This window comes from Diospyros lotus, chromosome 1, assembly GCF_014633365.1.
Source record: "Diospyros lotus cultivar Yz01 chromosome 1, ASM1463336v1, whole genome shotgun sequence".
Classification (NCBI taxonomy): Eukaryota; Viridiplantae; Streptophyta; class Magnoliopsida; order Ericales; family Ebenaceae; genus Diospyros; species Diospyros lotus.
In genome coordinates, this window is record NC_068338.1 from 31,015,982 (window position 1) to 31,038,046 (window position 22,065).

Here is a 22,065-nt window from a genome sequence, read left to right on the forward strand (position 1 = left end):
AACCCCAAGGAAGTTCATATTTGGTATATAGAGTAACCCTTCAGTAGTTTTTGGAAGAAACAAAAGGGTTTGTAGCTAAAACGAAGATTCGGGCCTAAGTGCAGTTTTTTCGAAATTGACGGAGGGAGATCGAAACGATATTTTTTCGAAATTTTAAAGAGAGTGTTTTGGGATATTTCAAAGGGTTATAAAGGTCTTTAAAGAGAAGTTCAGTTTTTGAGCCGGGGGCAAAATCGTAATTTTTGAGGTTGGGGGTAAAAGTGTAATTTACCGAAAAATTAGGGGCATTAGCGCAATTAGTCCATTTTTCAGGGACTAAAATGCAATTAAAAATTAGCCTGGGACCATGTTGAAAAGGGTCTAAGTGCAATTATCCAAAAGTTCGGGTCAAAGTGTAATTCTTGAAATCTTTTTACTAGGGGCATTTGGGAGATTCAGGAAAAAGCTTCATAAATGACTTTAGAGATAAGGATGAAGTCTCATGATGACGTTAGAGATAAGATGAAGGCTCATGATGACTTTAAGGATAAGATTTGTATAAGATTTGATTGGATAAGAAAAGATTTGATTTAGATAACAATGATTGCAGAAGATTTTAGAAGATTTTGGAATGATTACAAAAGATATTAGAAGATTTGGAATGATTATAGAAGATTTACAATGATTGTAGAGAATCTTAGAAGATTTTGGAATGATTTGCAAAAGATATCAAAAGATTTGGAATGATTATAGAAAATATTAGAAGATTTGGAATGATTGGAAAAGATTTTGAAAGATTTGAAATGATTGCAGAATATATATTTCTTGGTGGCTAAGTTTCCTAAACATATAAATAGGGGCTCAAGGCTAAGGATTCTCTCATTCGAAGTTGTGATACATTTGTGCTAGACGAGAGTGCTTCGGGTTTAGTGGATAGAGGGTTTTTAAAAGCATACGCGAGGCATCACACGCGTAAAGCACTTAGGCAGCGCGTGAGGACCTGTAAGGAGGTGGTTTGGTTAAAAGACTTGAGGAGTTGCACGAAAATTGAGGTTGGGCACAAGATTCGAGGTGTTCTGAGTTTCGTTCAAGGTGAGTTGTTCGCTACCAAAATTTGGCTTTCTTGTGAGTGGTTCTCCTCCAAAACTTGATTTATTGTGCTTGTTCTATCTGAACATATGGTGATTTCATGCAAAATGGTTTTGTGCATTAAAATGGTAACCAGTGACGGTTGGATTTATGAGGGAGGTTTGTCCCTAAACGTTTTGAACTGTGCATTGCATTTTATAAATGTTGTTTATACGATGTATTGAATTGTGAATTGTGGCATTGTCTTGAGTTTTATGTGTACGTATGGAATGTCAGCCTCGGATGTTGTCTGGATAGTGTAGCCATAATTCTCCAAGGGCGTGACGGAATAATAGGGGTATCTGATGCTAGTGTGCATGTCAGGATAGCCGCCTTGGTTTCCGTGCCAGACCGTTTGGTCAGGGAAGTTGCACTAGGACGACTAGGTGATCCATACTGTGTTGTTCATGTGGGATGTCAGCCTAGGATGTTGTCTGGATAGTGTAGCCGTAATTCTCCAAGGGCGTGACGGAATAATAGGGGTATCTGATGCTGGGTGTGCATGTCAGGATAGCCGCCTTGATTTTCGTGCCAGGCCGTTTGGCCAGGGAAGTTGCACTAGGACGACTAGGTGGTCCATGTGAAATTTTGGAGTTGGGATTGTATGGTGGTTCCTGGATGCTTAAGGTGGGAACGTATTCTGGTGAGATGCGTTGGCAGCCCCATTTAAGCTAGAATCGCGTCGCGTCGTCGTGTCATCGAGTCGGTGTGGTGGCATAGCTTTTAGAGAGATTGCTCTTTCCCCATGGTAGGGTTAAGCGCGTGGGAATTCTCTTGAGCTAGGGCTTACCGGGTATATTGGTTTATTTCATGTCTTGCATTATTCATGAAAAATGTGTTTTGAACTCTCACTTAGATGATTCATCATCTAATTTGGACTTTGTCCCTGGAATATTCAAACGTTCCAGGTGAAGGCAGCGGTGCAAAAGGGAAAGGAATCGTCGAGGAGTGACGGCGATTAGCGGATAGTTTACATTATGTCTTTTCAGTTATGTTATTTACTTTTGAAAACGTCATGTAAACGTTGGTGCAACTTTATATATAAATAAAGTGGTTTTGGTTATGACCTGTTGAGGTTTCGATCTAGCTTCCGCATTTGTGTTGGTGAACCTGTCTTGGTTTATTAATGGTTCATAGTTGATATACTGAGAAGGTGTAACGGGATCTTCGGGGAATGGTTTTTGTGTTGGATTTTTGTTTGAAAAAAATTTATCCCCGGAATCTTACGTTACGTTAACGCTCCCGAGAATTGGGGTGTTACAATATCCATGCCCCTCAACTTCCCATGTTAACCACTTGTGTCCCTCAACTTAAGAAATGATCTATTAACTCTCTCAATTTTCAATTTAGGATCAATTAGACAACTTAAATTTTGTGTGAGCACCATTTTTTTCTCAAAACCAATGAAATATTGCCATGCAATTAAGATGCTAATTGTGCAATGAAAACCAATCATATCTTGCCACGTGTTAGTGCAACCAGACTCATTTCTCTCTCTACACTGTTGTTGTCTTGTAGCTGTTGTCGTTGTCGCTCCATCACCGTTCGCCACCAATGCCATCAACTCCTCGATCGCCATTCTCCTCTGTTGTGCCTTTCTTCTTCTTTTTCTTCTTCTCGATCGTGGGTCGTTTCTCGCCATAGTCATGGCCGACGACCTTTGGTCACTGCCATGGCCGAGATCTTCATGCTCAACATAGCTGGCGTCACCAGAGGCTATGGGCTTTAACGCCATGACAGCCATTGAGGAAGGAAGCTAGATGAAAAAGAAAAAAAAAAAGATGAAGACGATGGGTAAGGAAGATGAAGCAACCGACGGACAATGATAGAAAGAAGAAGAAGGTGGTGATGACGACGAAAGGAAAAAAGAAGATGATGGTATTGCTTCACGCATTTCAACTTCGCGTAACACACGCGTGATGTTGATTGTACACAAGGTGTTTGATGGGTCTAAAATTAAAACTTCAAATGTCTAAGAGGTCTAAATTGAAACTTAAGGAGGTCAATAGGTTCCTTCACTGAGCCAATTGGTTAAATTGAAAAAGTTGAGGGAGCTAGACTTGTCTTTAGCCACTTAAGAAACTAGTGAATTAAAGAATGATTATAAATCAATCTTTTATCAACCAGAAAAAGAAACAAAAAGAAAAAGAATATCTGGAATCTTAATATTATTTGTTTTATGCATATAACCAAAAAGATATATATGTATATATATCATCCAATTTAAAAACAATAGTCAACTCACCAGTAGATAATGCCAAGAGACAATTTGGTTTGTATTTGTTCTGTGCATAAGGTTACATTACCCCATTCCAATGTCAAAGAGCTTAGATGAGAATTTTATATATATTCCTACCCTATTTTTCCTTCTTTAAATATTACACAAGCAAGCAAAGCAATAATTATAACATATATGAGATAAATTATCATTTCTATTTAGATTTAAATACATGTAAAATCTATTACTATATATTTACTTATTCATTTTATTTACAATTAAATAAATACCATAAGACCAAAAAAATAAAAATAAAACACTAGAAACCACACAAAAATGCATATAAATAAAAATGACTGATAAGTCTTATATATAGTCTCCCATTATAATCTCACATATTCGAATAAAAACTTAATATTTTGCTAATTAAGTCACATCTACTTATATTCTAAATAACACTAGTGATAGGATACAACTATCTCCCCCCCCCCCCCCCCAAAAAAAAAAAAAAAAGTACCCATTAACTGCATCGACTATATACATCCAATGAGCATCAATGACTATATATATATATTAATTGTTTACAAAATAATAAGGTTTAACTTTATTAGAATGAGCACAAATAGGGGTGTAAATGAGTTGAGTTATTCGGGTTCAACTCAGTATTCAACTTGATAAAAGTTCGTTCGAGTTCATTTGTTAAGGTAAACGAGATAAGTTGGCCAAATGATTTAAAAGAATTCACCTTATATATAAAAAACATTGGTGGATAAAAAAAAAGGCTTATCTTTGCAATATTCATCTAAAAGATCGTTAAAGTTCTCTTTGCCTCTTTTTGGCAGAAGACGGCAAAGTTGGCAGCTCCTACCAAATAATTGGACATTCCAGACTTGTTGGCCATTTTTATAGATTTTTTCTAAGCCCTTAATACCACTTGTTGGTCTAAAGCCCTTCTTTCAATCGAAACTATTCTAAAAAGAAGATATCATTTGGGTCGACCCGACCCGGTCAGTGTCACTGGTTCGTCCCAAATAACAACGTTTCTTCTAAAACTATCCCTCAGATGAAGTACACATTTTTATACTTCATATGGTTACACTCCCCAAGGGAGTGTGTAAACCATTCTTGGAAAAAAAAAAGATGTAGCTAAGTCTCTATTAAGTTAAAAAATAGTTTTAATAGATTATAATTTTAGTGAAAATTGAATATTATGGAACCTTAGATTAAAAAAAATTCGATAATTATCTCTTTTTTCTTCTACTCATTTTCTACAGTAGTACCCAGCTGCATCCATTTACATCAAATAAATTTGTTTTAGGCCCAGTCAAAAGCCCATTCTTTAAATCTAGTTGCCACTAAGAGGCCCGTCATAAGCCCATTCCTTTAGTCCAGTGCTACTAAGAGAAACAACGATAGATGGGACAAAAACCATTTAAATAAAATGTTTTGATGATTTTCTATTTTTATTCTTATTTATCCGCTCATTTAGAAAATAAATCAATTCAATCATATATATTATAATTATCCAAAACTAAATTGTCGTCCGACACTAACGTGACACGTGACAACAAATTAAGGCATTGAGACTCAATTAGATGTTATACCTTCAATGATTAATTATCACGTCAATTTCGAATAATAAGTCATAATTTTATAATTATCATATTATTTTACTAATTACTTAATAGACTATATTTCTCTCTTGTTTTTAATTTCTTGGATTAACAAAAATAACTCGATTCTTAATTTGAATATATAAAAAATCACTAAATCATGATTTCTAATAAAAATCAGAGCAAATTTTGTTTTGATTCAATACATACCTTTGGGATTATTATGAAGACGAGCGAGTCCTAATAAAAATAAAAAATCATGAAAGACTCCAATCAAATTTACATATTTAAGATTAATCTATAATAATTTGTATATTTCATAAAATCTGAGGCTGACCTCCATGCTGAGTGTCGAGACATGCATGCATGTGAGCCAAGTGCTGGAAATTAAATTAATTAATGCAAAATAAAGAAAATTAGGGGCAGAGATCGATAAGTTGACTTTTGTACGGCTTTAAGTTAGCTGCTACGGAATCAATTATCATTATAAGTACCCAACAAGTTGGCTTCCTCTCTCTTTTTTTAATCTATTTATTTATTATTAATTTTCCTGATAACTAGCTAGGTCTGGTTATTATATAGTTTATGTCTTTTTTGTAATATCTTGAAAAATAATAAAATTGTTAAAAGGGTTAGGAAACAAATTAACGAGAGATTTCTCTAAACTTATAAAGTCATTAATTGGTAAAGAAAACTGAATAAATAGAAAAATGCTAATCAAATACATAAGCATCGCTCAAATTAAGATTGTATCTTAGTCATGTTCTTTATCTTTTTTATCAATACAATATAATAAAAATCATCCGATCAACAAATTAAATGTCATTAAAATATAACAGCCTTTAAAGATTTCTTTATTTAATCTAGCGTGTTACGTATGTGACATAAATGGCGATAATATTAAGAATCATGTTATATGTACATTATTTTTATACATCTTGAACTATATAAAGGAGTATTATGACTAAAATATCTCTCGTCTTCATGCGTCTCTATGCATCTCATAAGAGATTTTTTTGTCATTAATACACTTTTATATAACATAAGAGATACATAAAGATATATCAATAATATTATTCTAATATTAACTTAACTTGAGTTTGGCAACAAAAAGGGAAAGAAAACATAATTAAGATGCATGAAAAACACGCATATGAAGCTCCAACTGTTGGGTCTTATCTTATGATGGAAAAAGTCCAAATTAATGGTATATATATATTTGTGTGTGTGTGAAAATTAATAGTAAGTAAGAAATTAATATACAGTGGAATATTAATCAATATATATTAATTAATTACAAAGAACGTGGGACCATATGCATGCATATTTATATATGATGTAGGATGTAGGTAAGAATTTTAAAACAAGAAAATGTCAACTCTATCCTCCGCCGGAACAACCACCCCATCACTTTATTATTCAATTCATATGAATTATTATACACGCATTCTATGTGTCCGATCACTAATATAAAATAAAAAATTTGACAATCCAACTACTTAGATCACGTCACATCTTCGATGTTAATCGAAAATTTAATTTTTATTTAAATTAATAATATGTCACATCACCAAATTTAAAAACCCCATAAATTTATTATTTATATAGGATGAATCATACAAGATAAAACCAAACTTATAACCTCATAAACTGCATTTGGGAAAATTTAGATGGTGTTTCGCAATCTGCTTGTAAGTTTTTTTTTACTGCAGTTGAAGTTGAAATTTAAATACTGTATAACTTATTTTGTTACGTATTTATTAATAATTAAATATCTTAAATACTATTAATTTTATAAGTTATTTTAATAATATTTTCAATAAGCTGCTCTCTTCTTAGCTTTTTTTAAATAAATTATTGATAACTTATTTCGTTGATTAAATCAATTACAAATTTACCTTTAAATAATTTAAATATTTATACTTTCTTATCATTTTCCATCTCATTCTCTGATCACTTCCTCTAACTCAACTTCTCGTCGTCACCTACATCTCTTCTTTCCATGTCCATCGCCACCTTGTGCTTCTAGATTGACATGTCGTCTCCGGTCTATCTCCATCACCCTAGCCTATCGCTGCCTTCTCTCGTCGTCGTTGTTGTCCACCCTTCATTATATATATAGGTTTAACATATATATATATTTAACATAGATATATTTTAATGTCTATTATTTTTATAAATTAAACTTAAATTTAAACATAAAATATATATTAATAGCATGTTCATTTTAATTTTTTATTAAATTTTGATAATTTATCATATTTTTTAAATTAAATAAATAATTATTTAAAATATATTTATCTAAACGCATTATTATGAATTCACACATAACTTTTAAACTTTATACGACTTATAAATCAAAAAGTATCAGCCTATTCATTGTCATCGTGACTCTCAAAACGGGAGCTTCCATGCACTGAATTTAGATCCCTTGAAAACTTAATTATTAATTTTACAATTAAAATTAAGACGTAGTTAACCTGGATTCCTATATGTTACAGTTTAAAATAGTGGAGGAACCGTCCGTCCGTCAAGGTTTTGATTAAGTTTACAGGTTTAATTAATTAAGATTACAGACGTGAGGCATCTTCTTCATGTAATCATATATATATATATATATGTAAATAATTACTAATAAAAAGATAACTGATGGAGGAGAAGACAAGAGAGCCCAAAAAGTCCACTCGATCTACTGTACTATCATATTATAGTTTGTTTAATGTGTGAAATTACTAATTAAATACTTTATTAGCGTTTCCTTAATTAATATATACTTTTGTTTTTCGCTAATGAAATCAGCATTTCACCGAGACAGCTGTGCGTGCCCATCCGTACGCCTACAACTGCCTTAATCACAGCAAGCAAGTTAAGCTTCCTACCTATTGTCTTGTCTCGTCAAGTTGACAATTTTCCTAATTAATTAAGGAAACCAAGATACGTCATTCTTTTACATCCCTCTAAAAATGTGCAAGCAAGTACGTCTTCGTACTCATTGTCCACGTACAGTTTCACACAAGTGAAAATAATTAATCCAACGTGATAGGTAAGAAGCACAATACATGATGTTTACAAAGAGTCACTCTCACATAAAAGTAAAACTTTCACACTGCGACTGTCATAACTTGAATCTACATCCTTGGATATAATCTGTTACTTAAGAACCAACCGTGCTATACCAGTGAAGGCGTCTTTATATTTCTTCTTCTTACTAATTAACAAAGCCCAAACTTCTACATACATTTCATGTGAATATTCGAATATTTTATTATTTTAATTATATTATTAAATTTATATTTTTAAATTAATTTATCTCATAAAATATTTTTGAATATTTTATTTATTATAAAATAGAAAGTCATTAAAGACTCCACTCAAATTTACATTTAAGATTAACCTATAATTTGTATATATCCCATAAAATCTGAAGCTGAGTGTTGAGATATGCATGCATGTGAAGTGATAAAAATTAAATTCATGCAAAATAAAGAAAATTACGTGTAGAGATAGATAAGTTGACTTTCGTACGGCCTTTAAATTCAAAAGTCATCGGTCAAAGCTACGGAATCATTAATTATCATTATAAGTACCCAACAAGTTGGCTTCCTTTCTCTTTTTTTAAACTATTTATTATTAATTTTCCTGATAACTAGGTGTGGTTATTATATAGTTTATGTCTTTTTTGCAATATCTTGAAAAATAATAAAATTGTTAAAAGGGTTAGGAAACAAATTAACGAGAGATTTCTCTAAGCTTAATTATAAAGTCATTAATTGGTGCAGGAAACTGAATAAATATTGAAATAGAGAAATGCTAATTATCAAATATATATAAGAATCGCTCAAATTATTGCTTACAAAAAAGATTTTATCTTAGTCATGCTCTTTTATCTCTTTTAGTTTTAGATAAACTAAATTTATACACATCGGCCATTGCCATATTAATCATAATATTTAATATCAATATCTAAATTTAATATTTATTTAGATTAATAATATATCACATCACCAAATTTAAAAAAGCCCCATTAATTAATTAATTAGTGTAACTAAGCCAAGTAGTAGATATGGGGAGAAACTCACCTTATCTTGTCCCTTTTTTATGGAGCAAAAAGGTAACATTATATGTTGTACCTTCAAGTATTTCTATTTTTTAATAATATTTAAAGGTATTGATATTTGTAAAATATAAAAGATATGATGTGCAATAAAAAAGAGTGTATTATACACAAGTAAAATATATGTATATAACAAAGATCATGCGTATAAAATATTTTTATATTATGTACACTATTAATCATGTTATATATCACATTAGCGTCAAACAACATAATTATTGTCCTATATTGCCTGACGTAAGTAATAGATTAGGGTTTCACATCAAAATTAATCTATTATCCGCATCACACTGATGTGGCAACATATTATTAGGGGGAAGGGGTGATTAGAGCTCACACCCCCGTAATGATTTGTTGTCACGTTAGTGTTAAGCGCAAATTAGAGCTTTATATCACAATGTTTATGTTATTTAGAATATCAATACTTTTGACAACGTACAATTTTTCAAAAGTTATACATGACAAACACAACAATTATACATATTTGGTAATGCATTTGACTCTATGTACTCTCCCATGCTGATGAAATCATGCATAATGGGTAGGCAATATGGCAAGATAAAAAGCAGGCGATGGCAAGGTAGGAGAGGTGCGACAAGTACAAAGGATGGAGAAAAAGATACATGCCAACAACTATGACTAAAGGTGCAGAGGCCATCGTCAGGTGGGAAAGATAGAAAGTGAAGAGACAAAGGTGTCGACGGTGGTAGAAAATGTAGGGGTTGTTGTTGACGATGCAAAAAAAACAAAGGCGTTGGTGGTAGAGAAAGGTGTAGAGGCCGTCGCCACCGTCAATTAACTTCACCTCTTTGCCTTCCACTACCATAAACACCTTTGCCTCTTCACCTTCTGCCACCACCAACAATGGCCTTTATACGTGTCACAATCGTTAATACCTTCGCCTTTTTGCCTTTCACTTTTTTCAATCGATGACGACCTCTGCACTTTTTAACATAACTATCAACATGCACCTTTTCATCCATCATGTCATTGGCCATCTCCTCTGCCTCATCATTGCCTGATTCTTGTCCTACCACACTGCTTACCCAACCTCATTGTTAGCCCTTATCTCTGTCACACATTTTCCTCAATCTTTTGTACTTGTCATTGGTACTGAAAAAAGAAGTTGCGAAGGAGATGTTGGTCATTTGCACACACGTAAGGGGTAATTTGGGTATTTTAATGCACATGTATTGTACACTCTAACTGATGTGTGTAATTAACTAAAAAATGTGTAGTTTAGAATCGTAATCGATACAATAAAAAATTCTAAAAAATCACATAAAAAATGTAAAAATGCATAAATAAAAATATGTATTCAACCTATCTAAGTTACTCCTTGTCTTTGAGCTTAGACTACGATTTTTATTTGTTCATATGATTAATCAATTTACATGATCATACTAACCACAATGTTAAATTATTAATTGTTTAGGTTGCGTTCTTTTTACTATTTTCAAGTCATTTTTAGTTTTCAGTTTTCTAAAATAATGAAAATGCATTCTCTTTATTGTTTTTAAAAACGCATTTTTGAAAATAAAAAAAAAATTGTAAAGAAAACTCAAAACAACAAAAAGTTGTTTTGAGTATTTTCATCCAAAACAAACTCTAAACTCAAAAACATATTTATTTATTTATTTATTCATATTTTATTATTGTAATGAGAAAAAATATTACAAAATTTATTAACTTTAAAATATATATATATTTTAATAATATATTAACATTAAATATTTATAATTTACTTAATAATCAAATTTATTGAATAAAATATTATTAAAAAAATATTTTCAAAATTTAAAAGAGAACGCGTTTTTTAATTCTCTGTTTTGAAAAATAATTTTTTAAAATAACAAAGGGAGCGCGTTTTTAATTTTTTAAAAATAAACTATCAAAACAGAAAATTAAAAATAAATTCAAAATTCTAAATTAAAAATTAAAAAGTAAAGAGAACGCAGCTTTACTCTTTCCATAACAGACACTTCAATGACTTGCACGCACGTCATTTCGCTATGTTGTATATTGTTGAATTTAACTACAACAATATATATTCTATTATCCAAAACTATATTCTAATTCTTAAAAATATGTTGCCTAGCCATTCGGGAGGTGACGAGTGGGATTTAGTTTTTTTTTTTTTTTGGTACATGAAAAATAATTATAAATATTTATATCTAAAAACGTGAAATAAAAATTAAGTCCACAATCTTATATTTATCATAAAATAAAATGTTAGTCACCAACTAAGTCATCGATCGGGATATAGCATGTTGCAAATGTAATTGTAAAAAAAAAGAAAAAGAAAAAGAAAAAGAAAAGAATTAATTAAGAACTCATGGGAAGATATTTATATATATATATATAGGATGAAGTCATACAAGATATTGAAACTGCATTTAGGAAAATTTCATTGTCATCTGACACTCAAAACGTGAGCTCGATCCCATGCACTAAATTAAGATTCATTGAAAACTTAATTGTTGATTTCCAATTAAAATTAAGACGTAGTTAACTTCGATTCCTATATGTTACAGCTTAAAATAGAGGAGGAAGGAAGGAAGCGTCCATCCACTGCACTGCACTGCACTGTAAGACATGATCTTCTTACATGTTTAATTAATTAAGATTACAGATGGATGTAAGACATCATCTTCTTCATATATATGTAATGTAATTACTAATAAAAAGAGGATAATTGACGGAGGAGAGGACAAAAGAGCCCGCCCAGAAAAGTCCACTCCACTGTACGTACTATCATGCTTTGTTTAATTTCTGGAATTAATTAAATACTTTATTAGCGTTTCGTTAATTAATTAATATATATATACACTTTTGTTTTTCATCAGCATTTCACCGAACCGAAACAGCCGTGCGTGCCCATCCGTACGCCTACCGCTGCCTGCCTTAATCACTATTGTCTTGTCTCGTTAAGTTGAGAATTTTCTTAAATAATTAAGGAAACCAAGATACTTTTACTTCCGTCTAAAAATGTGCACACGTACGTCTTTATATATTTCTTCCTTTTTTTAGTAGTAGCCCACACCACACCTAAGCCTGCCCGACCACCATTTTGAAATTGGCGATTTCGGTTCCATTTTTTTATGGAATAGATCGAAACTGATCCGCCTATACATAGTTTTAGTTCTAGTTCTCTAACGATTTGGTTTTAGTTCTTAACGATTTTAGTTAGTTTTAGTTCAAAATGATTTAATAAAAAAAAAAAAAAGAGATTGAATTTAATTTATATAGATCAAATTGATAATGTATCCTTTTGAGATTTAAATGAATCAAAGCACATATAGTTCACTTACATTTGAATTTGTAACTCCCTTTACTTTAATCGAAATTATTTTTAAAAATATTAATTATTATGCGTTGTATTATATATTTAAATTTATTTAATTTATTTTTTATTGATTTGAACCAGTTTCGATTCTGATTTGAATTTCTTATTTTTAGGAATCTAAATCGAACTGTAAATCTTCTGTTCTAGTTTTGGTTTTTGAATCGAAACTGAAAAGATGGTTTCGATTCGATTTTTAAAAAAATAGTTTCGATTTGGTTCACTATTCGAATCGAATTGTGGTCAGTCTTATTCAAACCTATATTTTTTGTTCTTACATTTTTACGTATATTTTTCATGTAACCATTCAAATATTTCGTTGTTTTAATTAGATTTCTAGATCTGTATTTTCAAATCAATTTAATCCCTGTACTTTGATCTTTTCTTCGTGTGGCAACTCAAATTTTTCATTTTTTTCGACTACATCATTAGACATATTTTTAAATTAATTTAATTTTTATATTTTGATATAAATTGAATATGACATGTCAATTGTTAGCTCACTTTATTTATTTATTTATTTTTACTTTACAAATGAAACTACAGGCTAAGAAATTAGATTTGGTTGACATAACAAAGAGTGAGTAATATGCCTTAGATTGAGTGAAACCATAAGACAACAAAGCCGTGGTGAACTTGGCATTCCATGACCTAAGCTTGCTTGCTTTAACCCATTCAAATTAAGATTTGTATAAATTACCATTTGGATTAATTAAGCTTCAATTTATAAAGCCACTTGCAGCCCCAATAGTGTGACAGTTATTATATTATCTTCATTCATAATAGCTAAAAATATTGGACTTGTGCTATTTTTACGATTTCTTCAGTGGTTTGAGGATTTAAAGGAATAGAATAAAGAAGGTACATATTACCTATATTGGTGTTTAATTATCAAAAATAGAACTTCTGAAAATTTGATTAATAGAGTAAGCAAGTCGAGAAAGAAATATGGTTGAATTAAAATAATTTTTTTGAAATATAAAGATTATATATTTGTTAAAATCAAAGGAGCCTATTTCAAACGTTTAATCAATTCAGTTAATTAATAAGATATATAGATGCTTATTGTGTATATATATATCAGTCAAATTAATTTCTATGCTAATAAGGATAGCTAGCTAGCTAGCTAGGTTGTCTCCTAGATAATTAAATGATACGGGTGGGTTTACCTTGAAATAATAGTCACAATAGTTGAAGTTGGAAATTAAGTCATTGGCTGCTTATTGAATATATATATATATATATACAATTACAAAGTTTGGTGTGTGAAATCATGTTAAACCTTATTATTAAAATACCCTCTTAATTATATGAAAGACTCCTTAATTTACGCCTACCAATTGCATATATTAACTCTATCTGAACACTAGCAATCTATAGCTAGGGTTCAAGATTGAAACTCAGCGTTCTCAATAAGTTGCAACTATATATTGGTGGTTGGTCCTCAGCCAACAATATATAGTTTTTTTTTTTTTTTTATATACTTTTAACACACACTGTCTGATCGATGTACCATGTAATCAAACCTCACAATTTGCTAGCTAGGATTTATTATTCATATTCAAGCTCAATAAACGCATCATATTACTACCTCTTGGTATCCTTAAACCAACCTTAATTTTAAGAAGCTAACTGGAGTTTAGGTTAAAATAAAAAAGGCCAATGGAGGGCGGGAGGTGGGTGGTTCTTTCATTTTCATGGGAAGGTCTGATCCTTATTCTATGGAGGGAAAAAGGTACGGTTCTGTACCCCTCCAGTATGAGCACACCTTTGACCATAAATATATTAGTAATATAATTCGCATATATAGCTAACCCATCGATATCGTTCATGACTCTCAGACGTACGTTGGTATCCATCCAACATCGGTTAATTTTATATATGTATTGTGCCTTATCATGCCTGCCTACTACTGCGTTAAATACTTCTTAGCCGTCCCAAATGTTTCGCTGACATGCACATGCTCATACGGTTTAGTCCATCTTACTTTGTTATATATAATATTCTTAATCAAATTACCTCACTCACAAATCACTACCAAAAAATAATAATAATAATAATAATTGATTATGATTTTTGATATCAATCACCACGTGCCACCTCGACAATCAAGACTCGAGACTAGCGATCACAAAAAAAAAAAAAAAAAAAAAAAAACAAAGAATGAGGGAGGAAAAAACTAACCTCAAAATCTTAAGAACTTGTCTTGAAGTGATAATGAAGGGGTGGGGCTTATATAGAGGGATCCAAACGTTCCAACTAAACACCCCTCATAATTACAAGGTAATAAGACCTCCCTCCAACCACACACTCATTGTAAATTTAAGGTAATAATTGACGCTGATAAACGCTAATCTCGTCCTTAAAAATACTCTTGTGCATCTTAGGAAACATCTACAGTCAAAATAATCTCACAAATTAAGTTACTCCTCGACCCAGCATAATTTTCAACTTTGCTCAAGGAATGGGGGGCAAGTGATGTGGCACCACCTAAAATTACAAGAATGCCCCTACACGTTAATAGTCTCACCCGCCACGTGGATTGCCCGAGAGACTGACACGTGACAAATCAACAATCCATAACAGAGTCCAAAAAATTCGGGCCAGACCGCAAGACCTGCTCTAACTTGATCGGGGTCCTCGAGAGTCATGCTCGTGCCATCTCGGGTACCCCATAACGAGTCCGCATACAAAAAACAGAGGTCCTCACTAAATATGACCAAGCTCTCCACCTCTTACATTTTCTATTACTCGCATTTACTCTACTAATTTGAGCGTCGGAATCCACCCTGAGGGATACTAGCCCTGTCACTCCATTGTCTTGTAGGTTACATTCCTGAGGTCCGACATCGCCAAATTCAAGATCCCTACTCCCAAGGCTTGATTGCCGAGGTGTGGCATGTGGTGATCGGTGTCAAAAACTATCATCAATAATATTTAGCGACGAAAAAATCCAAGCAACTAAAATTCCATCACTAAAAGCATGCATCTCCAATAAATACACCAAAATAGTGTAGAACACCAATTTAGTATCAAAACAAGCTCCAATGAATACACCATATTGGTGTTGGCATAAATTTTAAGTACCATCAACAGAAAATTTACTTTTTTGTTTTATTTCTAATTTTGCCCATCTTGATATAACTCTAAAATAAATTATTCTCTTTATATTCTTTATTACTTTTATTATATTTGTATATTTTGATTACTAATTATAAATATAAATTAAATTATTATAAAGAATATATACCGTTAGAAACATTTTATTAAAATCTATAAAATGAGGAGTATAATATTGACCATATTATAAAAATTTTAATATATATTATAAATATCGTGTTAATATAAAATTAAGCATCAATTTATAAAGCCACTTGCAGCCAATAGTGTGACAGTTATTATATTATCTTCATTGATAATAGCTAAAATTATTGGACTTGTGTTATTTTTGCAACTTATTGAGTGGTATGAGGATGAATTTAAAGGAATGAAATAAAGAAGTACATATTAAATGCACCTATAATGGTGTTTAATTATCAGAAATAGAACTTTTGAAAATTTGATTAACAGAGTAAGCAAGTCCGGAAAGAAATATGGTTGAATCAAAATGTTTTGTTTTTAAACATTTATTTCTATCAGAGAGGTGAATATGAGTATTCTGTCATGTTTCGTTAATATAGTAAATAACCTTATATCTCTCTCTTTGCCTCTCTTTTTGCAGCCAAATTATTTTTTAACACATTGATTTTCTCTCTCTCTTTCTCTCTCGATCAAAACGATGATCCTCTTAGCTGAAGACGCATGGTTTTCATCATGGCCATTGGTTTCAACAATGGCTTTTTTCGTTGGAAATGATAGACAAAAATCAAATATTCTATATCAATAAATAAATACTATTAATAATTTTTATAAATTGACACCATATATACAAATTTTATTATAGTTTTATTTAAAATTAATAATAGTTATTATGAATTCTATCATGTTATGATGTTACGAGAATTGTTTGTTAAAATCAAACAATTCTATATGTTAATTTCTATATATGCTAATAAGGATAGCTAAGTTGTCTCCTACGTACAAAATTAAATGATATGGGTGGGTTTACTTTGAAATAATAGTCACAACAGTTGAAGTTGGAAATTAAGTCAGTGGCTGCTTAATTGTTGAATATATATATATACAATTACAAAGTTTGGTGTGTGAAATCATGTTAAACCTTATTATTAAAATACCCTCTTAATTATATGAAAGACTCCTTAATTTACGCCTACCAATATTGCATATATTAATTAAATATAACTCTATATGTTTTTAAGTTTGTAAAATACGTCTAATTAAGACAAATTAATTGTGAACACTAGCAATCTAGTCTAGGGTTCAAGATCCAAACTCATGAGCATTCTCAAGTTGCAACTATTGGTGGGTTAATTGGTCCTCAGCCAAACAATTAATAGTATTTTTTCTTTTTTTAACTTTTAACACCCTGTCTGATATGTACATGTAAATTATGTAATCATCAAACCTCACAATTAGTTAGCTAGCTAGCTAGGATCATTTATTATTATTCATATTCAAGCTCAATAAACGCATGCATCATATTACTACCTCGCGCTTGTATCCTTAAACCAACCTTAATTGGAAGAATTAATAAGCTGACTGGAGTTTAGGTTAAAATAAAAAAAAGGCCAATGGAGGGAGGGAGGTGGGTGGCTCTTTCATTTCCATGGGAAGGTCTGATCCTTATTCTATGGAGGAAAAAACGTACGGTTCCGTACCCCTCCAGTATGAGCACACCTTTGACCATTAATATATTAGTAATATAATTCGCATATATATATATATATAGTTAACCCATACATACATATCGTTCATATCGATATCGTTCATCCCTCTTGGTATATATCCAACATCGGTTAATTTTATATATGTATTGTACCTTATCATGCATGCCTGCCTACTACTCCATTAAATATTTCTTAGCCATCCCAAATGTTTCGATGATGCCTAGCACAAGCTAGCACATGCACATTCACATTCACATGCTCATTCGGTTTAGTCCATCTTACTTTATTATATATAATTAATATTCTTAATCAAATTACCTAGCTCACTCACAAATCACTACAAAAAAAAATTTGATATTTAGTGATGAAAAAGTCTTAAGTGCCTAAAATTCCATCACTAAGAGCATGAATACACCAAATTAATGGTGTAGAACACTAATTTGGTGTCAAACCAAGCTCCAATGAATACACCATATTAGTGTTTGCATAAATTTCAAGTACCATCAAAACCAAATTTGCTTTTTTGTTTTACTTCTAATTTTGTCCACCTTGATATAACTTCAAAATAAATTTGTATAAAATATTATATAAAAATATTATTTTTTATATGTTTTATTTTATTTTATGTTCTGATCGAGAGTAATTTCGTCTCTGGTGATAGAGATGGATTATTTTTGTCTCTACACACATGGCAGAGATGGAGATGGCAGATAAGGGCCATACTTGAAGGAAATTATTCTGTCTCTACCCTTAGCTTAGAGATAAAAAAATTTCGTCTTTGAAAATTTTTCATTTCTTCTAGGAAATTTATGTTTCTAAATCTGTCTTTGAGCCAAAAAAAATCAGAGACAAAAATAATTCGGCTCTTATTCTGTCTCTAAATTAGAGACGGGTAATTTCTCATTTCTAAATTTACCTTTAAAACTATTTTTCTAAATTTGTCTTTAAATCTATCTTTAAAATTATATATTAATAATTTTTATGCAGTGAATGTTTGTAATTATTATTATTATTAAAATTCGTCTCTGATTTGGTGCATATGTTTTTACCCTTCACTGTTTTCCTAATTACCAGACAGAAGAACTTGGCAAAATTTATGAGCCAGGACGAGGCCATTTCTCTCTCTCTCTCTCTCCCCTCCTTTTTTAACTAATTTCTTTGTTTTCCTAACGGGAGGGCTTTTTCACAACGTCAACGGCCCATCCGTTATAAGTAGCATGCATGGCACCACTTCCTCTCCCACACCATCAAGCCTAAGCTAGAGAGAGAGAGAGAGAGAGAGAGAATGGCTGTAGATAGAAGCGAAGGCAAGTCCTCGGACATTACAGGTGGAAGCTCCAACATCCATGGGGCTTCCGGCAGTAGAATTACTGACTTACAACAAACCGCTTTCTCTTTGTCAGTCCCTCCTATCAAACCCATTCCCAAGTTCGACTTACCAGTCGACTCCGAGCACAAGGCCAATGCAATCAAAATCTTCTCCTTTGCCCAACCCCACATGCGCTCCTTCCACCTCTCCTGGCTCTCCTTCTTCACCTGCTTCGTCTCCACCTTCGCCGCCGCCCCTCTCGTCCCCATCATCCGCGACAACCTCGACCTCACCCGCTCCGACATCGGCAACGCAGGCGTCGCCTCCGTCTCCGGCAGCATCTTCTCTCGCCTCGTAATGGGCGTCGTCTGCGACCTCATCGGCCCCAGATTCGGCTGTGCTTTCCTCAACCTCTTAACGGCCCCCACCGTGTTCTGCATTTCTTTCGTTTCGTCCGCCCAGGGCTACATCGCCGTCCGCTTTATGATCGGCTTCTCCATGGCCACGTTCGTGTCCTGCCAGTTCTGGGTGAGCACCATGTTCAACAGCAAGATTATTGGCCTCGTTAATGGCGCCACTGCCGGGTGGGGAGATATGGGCGGTGGAGTGACGCAGCTTCTCATGCCTTTCCTGTATCACGTGATCAAACTGTGCGGAGCAACCCCTTTCACCTCCTGGAGGATCGCCTTCTTCATCCCCGCCTGGCTTCATGTTATCGTCGGCGTCATGGTCTTGACTCTTGGCCAGGACTTGCCTGATGGCAACCTCAGTACTCTCCAGAAGAGGGGTGATGTCCACAAAGACAAGTTTTCCAAGGTGATCAGAGTCTTATAATTAATATATATATATATATATATATATTCTTTCGTGGCTTTTCAAAAATGCCTTCTCTTGAAATGAATCCATAGATATAATTAAAATACGACGGGTAATGAGTACTATAAATTAATGGTTATATTATATTCAAAGAGAAGAACACAATTAAATATATAGTTACAAAATTAACACAAATTAAGTTCTAATAACAAATTTTCTTCAGGTGTTCTGGCATGCTGTCACAAATTATAGAACATGGCTCTTCTCCTTCGTCTATGGCTATTCCATGGGAGTTGAGCTTTGCATAAACAACATCATCGCAGAGTATTTCTACGACAGGTCTGCTCTGCTCTGCTGTGCCCTAATTCTTATCTTGATTCGCTTCAATTTTCAGCAATGCAAATTACTATATATATATATATATATATTCCAACTTACCAAATTAAAGCTTTAACTAATTAAATTAACTGCAGGTTTAATCTCAAGCTTCACACTGCCGGAATCATCGCCGCCAGCTTCGGCATGGCCAACATTGTGGCCCGGCCTTTCGGAGGCTACGCATCGGACCTAGCGGCCAAAAGATACGGTATGAGAGGCCGGCTATGGACCCTCTATGTGGTCCAAACCCTAGGCGGAGTCTTCTGCATCTGGCTCGGCCTCGCCAATTCCCTCCCCATTGCCATCGTCGCCATGGTCCTCTTCTCCATCGGAGCTCAAGCCGCCTGCGGAGCCACATACGGCATCATACCCTTTGTCTCTCGCCGAGCCCTAGGACTAATATCAGGTCGCCTACAGTTCCTTTCTATCTTTAATAATATTACATTCAAGTGTCTCGTATTGATTAACTTTTTCATTTGTCTTCTTTTATCTCTTTTGTTAAATATATACTTAATCAATGTGTTAATTGATATGACAGGTTTCACGGGGGCGGGAGGGAACGTCGGAGGTGGGCTGACGCAGCTGGTGTTCTTCTCCGGCTCGAGATTCTCCACCGCCAGAGGGCTGACGTGGATGGGGGTCATGGCGGTGGTTTGCACCCTTCCGGTGGCTCTGGTGCACTTCCCGCAGTGGGGAAGCATGCTGCTGCCGCCGTCGAAAGATGCAAAATACACGGAAGAATACTACTACGCGTCGGAGTGGAACGAGGAGGAGAAGCAGAAGGGTTTGCACCATGGAAGCGTCAAGTTCGCGGAGAACAGCCGGTCGGAGCGCGGCAACAGAATTGTGTCTGCGCCGACTCCGTCCGGCGGCACTCCGTCGCATGTTTAATTTGTGAATAGATAGAGATTCAGCATCTTATGATATAGTTTGCGAGTGGATGATGTCAATAAACAAGTACTTCATAGATGATATATATATATTCGGATATGGAAATTTATGAATCCACAGTCCCACAATAGCAATATACTATATAGTATGAAAAATGTTATTGGTACACCTTTGTGTACACCTTAAACTACATAAAGGTGTATCAATGACAAAAATATCCCTCTGAGGCGCATAGAGGCGCATGGAGAGGCGCAGGGTATTTTGGTCATAATACCTCTTGTGTAGCCCAAAATATACAAAAATGATATACATGTAGCATGACCCATATAGTATAGTATTTGTTTTTTAGTCTGTATTTAATATTATGTGACCAATTATATGTAGCATGCAAAATTTGTACCTTACCTTGATGATGCATTTAAAAGTATTTAGATCCATCAGATAGATTTATGATCGTGAGGCTATATATATATATATATATATATATATTCTATTTGATCATGTTACTAAAGACTCTTTAATTTATTTTTTTTATTTTTATTTTTAGTTAAACGACATAATTAACTAAATCTTAACCGTTGAATCTGTCGGCCTACCCAATACACCCGATGGACAACTACCATAACTATATATATACCCAGTGTTGTACATGTTTTACAAAAATTATAAACCTTATTTCATACAATTTTCAAAAATTTATATACTTTTAATTACGTAACAAAATTTTGATAATTTTGTAAAAAAAAAATAGTATAAATGCAGAAATAGTATTACGGGCCCAATTTCAATTTCGCCTACTCTGGATATGAACCAAATTAAGAGGGTCAACGGTCGCCTAACAATTTGGCAAGTGTACTCAGCCAAATTAATGGAAGGGTGATTAAAGTATGAACATAGAGTGTATTTAATATAATTATTTTTTTTAAATAAAATGTATTTAGTTAGTTATGTCTTAGGGTACAGAAAAAAATTCCCTCTTGGTACGTAAAAATATCTCTACAAAAAGTAAATTAATTAATACAGGCTTAGCCCTTAACCTAATGCCTAATAAGTAGAGTAAGACATTTTTTTGCACACAAAACTAAATCCCCTCACCTTAGTTACTTTAGAGAAAATACGAACATCAAATGAGTTTCCCCCACTCTCTCCTTTTGGTGTTTCTGATTTTGAATTTTTGCACTTAATAATAATTAAGCCGATAAATATTATAATTAATTTGGAATTTCAAGAAAATTTAGCTATTAACTTGTTAGTTAAGTGGGAGTTTAGTATTAACTCCATCAATAACAATTAATTGGCCCTTTTCATGGATTGAACTTTGCTCATTTATCATATACAATAAATATGACTCGACTTATTCAAGGGGAGTCTAGTAATCTGGATGAGTATGAAAAAAGACTTTTCTTTCTCATTTATGATTTTTTGATTTATCTTCTTTGCTAGAATAGTGAGGTCGAGCAACAAAAACGTTCGTGATGGAATGTCATAT

General features: G+C 33.0%; 1 protein-coding gene across 1 annotated transcript; it reads left to right on the forward strand.

Annotated features, from left to right (window-relative positions):
• The first annotated feature begins 18,436 nt into the window (after positions 1 to 18,436).
• LOC127796226 (high affinity nitrate transporter 2.4-like) lies at positions 18,437 to 20,667 on the forward strand. The gene is made up of 4 exons (XM_052328262.1): positions 18,437 to 19,307; positions 19,531 to 19,646; positions 19,781 to 20,091; positions 20,224 to 20,667. The coding sequence occupies exons 1-4, from the start codon at positions 18,468 to 18,470 to the stop codon at positions 20,574 to 20,576; spliced, it is 1,620 nt and encodes a 539-aa protein (XP_052184222.1). The 5' UTR covers positions 18,437 to 18,467; the 3' UTR covers positions 20,577 to 20,667.
• The last annotated feature ends 1,398 nt before the right edge of the window (positions 20,668 to 22,065 follow it).